The sequence below is a fragment of the Quercus robur genome, chromosome 5 (genome assembly GCF_932294415.1).
Source record: "Quercus robur chromosome 5, dhQueRobu3.1, whole genome shotgun sequence".
In the NCBI taxonomy this organism is placed as follows: domain Eukaryota; kingdom Viridiplantae; phylum Streptophyta; class Magnoliopsida; order Fagales; family Fagaceae; genus Quercus; species Quercus robur.
In genome coordinates, this window is record NC_065538.1 from 79,787,683 (window position 1) to 79,794,547 (window position 6,865).

Sequence of the window (6,865 nt, forward strand, 5' to 3'; positions counted from 1 at the left end):
TTCACTCTTCATATTATTTTTACTTTTAATTATTTACTTCAGCCATTTCTATTATTGTAACAATATTTCTATTATTCATCACATTTAACTTTTATTTTTTCTTATTTTGTAGCACTCCATTTTTTGCCAGCATGACTTTAATTTACATTCTTTTAAATATCTATTTTGTTATATTTATTTGATTTGTATTTGGTGGGAAAGTTCTAAATTTTAGTTTTTGGTTTCCAATAATGGTGTGATGAGATTTATGCGTTTGTGGGTAAATAAAAATTGCTAGGACATATGTGGAACATGTTAAGAACATATGTCATATAGAATTGGCTAATTCTTTGACAAAACGCACTTTACTTGTAATTGGGTAGATCTATGATGTGTTTAATACTTCAAGGAACAAGAGTTCAAGTCCAAGTATCGAAGCCATGCAAATCTGTCCAAAAATCAAGTGAAGAAATGCTATTCATTAAAGCTCGACAGATGTATCTATTGAGATTTAATATTTGAAGCTCGACAATTGTATCTATCGAGGATTACAAAATTCAGATTTCCAGATCTGTTTTTCACGCATATCCAAACTATTTGTGTATGGTTTCTTTTCTTACAACCTTAGACATATATAAGAATTATTTTAAGGGTCGTCAAAGGTGATGCAACATGATGCAAAGTGATTATTCACTCAAATTGTGACCGAAGACAATTTTCCCTAGTTCATCTTTCTTTGAAAGAAGCTATTGTGTTTGTGCGCCAAGGGTTTTGTAACCAAGGAGCTTCTGGATCTTCATCGTGTGGATGAATTAAAGAACATTGCAGCCAACATCTTTCTCAAGTTGGTGTGTTAGTCACGTACTTGGATCCGTGCATCATTTGGTTAGTCACGTACTGAGAGCCATGCATTGAAAGAAGAGATTGTCATTACATTACAAATCCAATTGTATATTGAGGTAAGGGTTTAACTGTAGGTTGATATAAGTTACTAGGATTCTTTTACTTGTAATTGCTTATTTTGATAATAGTGGATTCTCAGGAATGGTGACCTTAAATTCACCCAGTGGAGTTTTGCCTTGGTGGTTTTTCCCATTCGTAAACAAATCACCCGTGTCAAATTTAATTTCCGCTGCATTTAGTTATTTGATGATTTGTTTGTGCTACCATGCGTATTGTATATTAAATTGACTTAATTAATTCACTTGGCTAATTAATTAGTTAATTTACCAAAATGGTCAATACATTCTTGACCTATCAAAAATTATTAATCTTTAAAATAAAAAATAAAAAATAAAGATTTTGAACACGCCTATGAGTGTGTGCTCAGAGACTAGTGATAAATGAACACTTTTCCAAATCTTGTGCTTATTTTATTGTTATAATTAGGTACATATAAGTTTTATAGTAATAAAAGCTTGAATTTTATTTTATTTTATTTTTGGATGCCCTGCACAGACACAGTCTCATAAAACATGGATTTCATATAAGCCTCAAGGCTTGGAAGGCTATGGTTGTCGTCATAACTATACAACAAAGGAACTAATCTTGCAAGATTAAGAGAAGCCTTAGTGAACGTTTCTGGAAATGGATTTGGAGACAGACACTCTTTGTTAAGTCGCTTCCATGCGTCAGAAATCTTGTTGACAACCTTCTCTCTTGCCTCATTGACAGAAGAGCCTTGGTGTTCCTTCATATAGTACTCTATGTACGATCCATCGTGCCCATCTTGACTCTCATCCTGCAATTACAATAATTAGCTTTCATGGTTAAATTTGCATATAAGTTATATGTTTCACTAAAAATATTCATCATCCGTACATGTAATATTATTTAAAATTTAAAAATAATTGTTTAAAAACATAAACCAAACAGCTACATAAAAAGCAAAAGTAACGTCAACAAGTATTATTAGTCAAATATCGGAAAGCATTATTATTTTTCAGTCACATCAACTATTAAGCGACCACGAATTTGTTGGTACCCGTGGACACTTATGCATCATACAATTCCCTTTCATACAAGACATCTTTATTAAATTTCGTGCGACAAGTTAAGATTCCTTTCTGACATGAAAGTGACTAATGATTATTTTTTGGACTTGTGTCATATTGGTGTTGTAGTGAATATTCACCGACACTTGAGTTCCATAAAATTTTCATGATGTGTTTATTGAATTTGGTACGAAAGATTAAACTTTCCTTACAAGTTTTACATGAAAGTGACGTATGATTATTTTTTGGATATAAGTTGTATCTATTTCTTGTTCACTGTCATGAAATAACATTGATTCAAACCAAACTTGTATGTATTTTATTTCTGAAATTATGGATAACATGAGAGTGTTCACGATTCATATAGGTTAAAAACCTTGGTTGAGACTAGGAACCACTAATTTGTCAAATTACCAAAAAACAAAAAACAAAAAAAAACAAAACAAAACAAAACAAAACAAAAAAAATCTAGGATCTATCCAATTTTAGATTCAATTTGAGAAAATATATGTTAAACTAGTTGATTATGAGTGGTGGATCATTTTTATTTACCACCTTTTGTATGTACTCAACTTTTTTCTTTTTTCTTTTCCTATCCCTCTTAGTTGACTATTTCTGCAATTTATGAAATTAAATGTGTAATTATTATTAATGTTGACCACTTCTGCAATTTATGAAATTAAATGTGTAATTACTATTATTGTTTGTTGCAAGTAACATGTGGTTGTGAACCAATATCTATGAAGCATAAAGTAGACCAGTATCTTTCCACGGAACCAAAATAGACAGTACGGACTATTTATTATTATGTTGGGATGATAAAGTAAACAAAATGCAGGTCCAGTGGTCCACTATATTCCAACTAATTGAAAAGGATGGTTGCATTTGCATGGTGCAGATTAACAGTGACACAAAATATCGAGTTTATAACACAAACTCAATTTATTTACCTGTTGAGCAAAAAAGAAATATAAAAACTATTGTGCATATATACTTACTGTGGCACTTCCCAAGTCATCCCAGAGCCGAAGAATTGTGGCCGCAGAAGACATAATGTCCGGAATGCTATCGACAATAGCTGTAGTTTCTTTGGTCATATGTTGACCCAAAAGATAGAAAATGTGAACTAGTACCACATGTACCCCAGAACTAATAACTCCATTCTTCAAATATTCTTCTGATTTTGGTGAGTGCCCAGAAGCAAACCACCGTGCTTCCACTAGGAATGCATTGCACAAAGTTGCCCACTGTAACAATCATAGAATATCATGCTTTTAATTTTCATAAAGATGTGTTTTTCTTTTATGGGTCTAGGCCGTTAGGGCATACATTAGTAAACTATTTTTGAAAACTTTTTATGCAAAATTTTAAAAACCATCAAACATTTATTTTACAGTTTTTTCAATTTTCATAAAAAATTTCTTAAAATGGATAATTAATGTATGACTTAAAGACATTCGTTAATAAAATTCTTTTTTTTTTAGACAAAGAAGTAAATATAATATTATAATTGACATATACCGTCTTTCTTAGTGAGTCTTGGGGGTTCCATCCATGCTTTTGATATATCTTGTGGCTAATTTCATTTGTAATGTCACTAAGAGCATTGAAGCAAATCTTCATGTATTCGGGTAATTGCTCAAGACCAGTAAAATCCCATCTGTATATAACAATTCATTAATCAATAAGAATTGTTGAGAGAGAGAGCAAATTAATAGTGCAGTAGACGTGTACTTGTTGATAGCTTCTGTGAAGAGAGTGAGTTCCTCAAGTGTGCCATGAACATCGAAAATGTCATCTATTATGTAGATAAAAGAAATGGGTTTTGTGAGGTCAATCCTTTGGTCTGACAACTCTGGATCTGTAAGACAGGCCATGGAACAAATGTACCATTTAAGTGGTTGGTCCCTGGCAAATTCTAATTCCTCAGCTAACCCAAGATCACTCCACCATCTGAGATAATAAAAATTGGTGGGAATTATTAGAAAAAAAAAAAATTGTTTAAATTACTGTAAATTTCACTATAAAAAGTTTATAAAACATAAATTAATATAATTGATTCTAATATTCCACATCAACAACATAATAATTCGGTATTTTAATTAATTTTTAGTTGAATGTTTGAAAATTAAAATTTTAATTTATAAAATTAGTGTACTAAAATATGTAATATTGCTAATTAAGAAATAAGGTCAACAATAAAAGACAACTGTAGTCAAGTTATTATGAAACTTACTTGGAAATTTGAACAATTTCTTTTCGGTACTTTGATTGGACCACATTGAAATCCATTTTTGCTAATTGCTGAAAATCATTAAACCATCCACTTGTCCCTTGGATATTATCAAAAAAGTTTTTGGCCATAAACCTTGCCAAGCTCCTGTGATAAGGATGCCTCAGAGTATTTCCTACAACTTTGGCTTGGTTGTAATCAAGATGGCTCATCCATTCATTTAGGAGCTGCCGACTAAAGTCTCCAGCTTCAACAAGTGTGTTTTCACCTTCTATACATAGCTGTGAAGCTTCAAATAAACCCATCAATCCATTGATGTCTTCTTTCACTTCTTTGTTAAACATTCCCTCCTTGTCTTTGAAGCAGTTAAATACATCTATTCCAAACAATAAAAGCTTTATAATAATTTTTAATACTAAGGTAAACTATAACAGATAAATTATGACTTGTCTTAGGAATTAGTCTAGGTTCACCACTTTGAGACTATGATAATTTATCATTCGAAAATGATAAATTTAATTATTTAATCATTATTCTAATAATAACATTGCTAACAAATGCGATACTCACCAGCAGGTACATGGTATCCTTGTTGTCTCAATAGGCGGAAGCGTAGTGCAACCTCATTTAGACAATGACCAGAGTCATCATGAGCACTAGATTCTACATATTGCCTATGTAAAATTGTTCCAATCTCCTCCTGGAAATAGTAGTCTATGCCCAAGCGTTGGACAGCATCAATCATTTTTAGACCTTCAACTGGATTTTCTCCTAGTTCCCTCAGCAGATGTCCGCATACTTTCAATTTTTTAGCGTGTTTGAGACTAAAATCACCCTGCAGACAAAGAGGGGTAGCTTTAGGAACTGGAAAATTACAAGTTCTAGTGAATTAATAAAATTTGGGAATCACAAACCAAAGGTGACACAAAACTTACTGTGTCATATTTAATTCCATAGTTTTGACGCTTTAAGGGTGTAGAAGCCAATGCGTGCTCATGGGCAATGCTCCATTTGGGACCACTAGGCAAAGAGGTCAGGCTAAATGGGTTTGCATTGCCAGTTTGTGGAATTCTTTTTGGAGCAACTGGAGGATTGGAGGAAGCAAAGAAAGCTTTAGTAGACAATGCCATGGAGAATGTCACAAAGTGAATACTAGACGGAGATTTTTCTTGTTGGAGTTTGATGTAGAAAAGAATTCTAGATCCAATTTTATAGGATGCCCATGGTAGAAAGGTAATGGTTTTTCAACAACGTTGTAATCTAGTAGACCACGTTTTGCACATTTGCATGGTGCAAAACATGGTCCCACTAAACTGTCCTTTCCCCCAAAAAAAAAAAAAAAAATTTTAAACATGTGCTTCATATTGCTTTTTTATTTTTTATTTTCATTTTTTTTCCGCATACGTAAAAATGCACAATTTTACACCATAACTTGTCACGTGATAAGTTATAAATGGCAGAAATGTATCCTCACATTACTTTGTGTATTTTTATATGCCCATAGTATTATTCTTAGGGTCCATTTGGATACAGTTGAAAATTGAAAACTGAAATTGAAAACTGAAAAATACTGTAGCAAAATAATTTTTAAATATGTGAATAGTACCGTGAGATCTATTTTTAATGAAAAAGTTGCTGAAAAGTGAAATTTGTGGATCCGTGAACAGTGCACGGTGTGCACTGATTGGCTGAAAATTGTTTGACAAGTCAAACTTTACGGCTACTGTTCATGAACAGTGCATGAACAGTAGCCGTAACAGTAAAATTTTTCCCAAAACGCGTGGAAAAAAAAAAAAAAAAAACAGAAAAATGCAAACACAAACGCGTCAGCCAGACCCAAATGCACACTTAGTGTATGTTTGGATTCGACTGAAAGCGTTTGTGTCTACGTTTTTCCAATTTTTTTTTTCATGCGTTTTAGGGACAAATTTTACTGTTACAGCTACTGTTCATGAACAGTAGCGACAAAGTTTGACTTGTCAAACAATTTTCAGCTAATAAGTGCATACCGTGCACTGTTCATGGACCCACAAATTTCACTTTTCAGTAACTTTTTCATTAAAAATGGGTCTCACGGTACTATTCACACATTTAAAAATTATTTTACTACAGTTTTTTTTCAGTTTTCAGTTTTTAGTTGTATCCAAACGGACCTTTAGTCTCTGCATCCATGTGGGTTTAGCTAATAAGTGATGTTATACCAACTTAATGGGGTCATGTAATAGATACGTGTTTGGCGTGGTTTAATGGGGACATGAGGTGTCCACAATTCTTCGTTTGTTGCTAGGAAAGCGGTTCTAATTGGTATATGTTTACATTGATTTTCCAACAACCTTTTATACGTGAATTTTTTTTTCCTTCTTTTCATTTTTTTTCCTAAATTTCTCCTTTTAAATTTTTTCTTACATACATATTTCATTTGATCCTAAAATTTTCTAACTTAAAAAAAAAGAAAAAAAAAAAAGAAAAGAAAAAGAGAAAGAGTGCATACCAGGGGTGTGCGCGGTTTGATCGACTCGGTTTTTTCTCAAATTTCTTACCAAACTGATAGAGATCGGTTTTCTCATAATTAAAACCAATGCATACAGTCGATTTTCTGACCTAAAGCGATGTGGTTTGATCAGCTCGGTTTAATCGATTTGGTCAGTTTGAAACATTA

The 6,865-nt window shown here is 32.5% G+C and overlaps 1 protein-coding gene across 1 annotated transcript; it reads right to left on the reverse strand.

Moving 5' to 3' along the window:
- Window positions 1-1,323: 1,323 nt before the first annotated feature.
- On the reverse strand, window positions 1,324-5,407 carry LOC126727298 ((3S,6E)-nerolidol synthase 1-like). Its single transcript, XM_050432882.1, has 7 exons — window positions 5,142-5,407; window positions 4,777-5,041; window positions 4,210-4,582; window positions 3,708-3,926; window positions 3,495-3,633; window positions 2,972-3,220; window positions 1,324-1,720 (listed from the first exon to the last, which is right to left on the reverse strand). Exons 1-7 carry the CDS (start codon window positions 5,334-5,336, stop codon window positions 1,415-1,417), a joined length of 1,746 nt encoding a protein of 581 aa, XP_050288839.1. The 5' UTR covers window positions 5,337-5,407; the 3' UTR covers window positions 1,324-1,414.
- Between the last annotated feature and the right edge of the window lie 1,458 nt (window positions 5,408-6,865).

Coding starts and splice junctions, on each gene's coding strand:
- LOC126727298 (XM_050432882.1), bottom strand. CDS start 5,336: ATGGCATTGTCTACTAAAGCTTTCTTTGCTTCCTCCAATCCTCCAGTT. Junction 4,583..4,776: donor AGGATACCATGTACCTGCTG/GTGAGTATCGCA, acceptor TGTTTGGAATAG/ATGTATTTAACTGCTTCAAA. Junction 3,221..3,494: donor AAGACTCACTAAGAAAGACG/GTATATGTCAAT, acceptor TGATTGTTACAG/TGGGCAACTTTGTGCAATGC.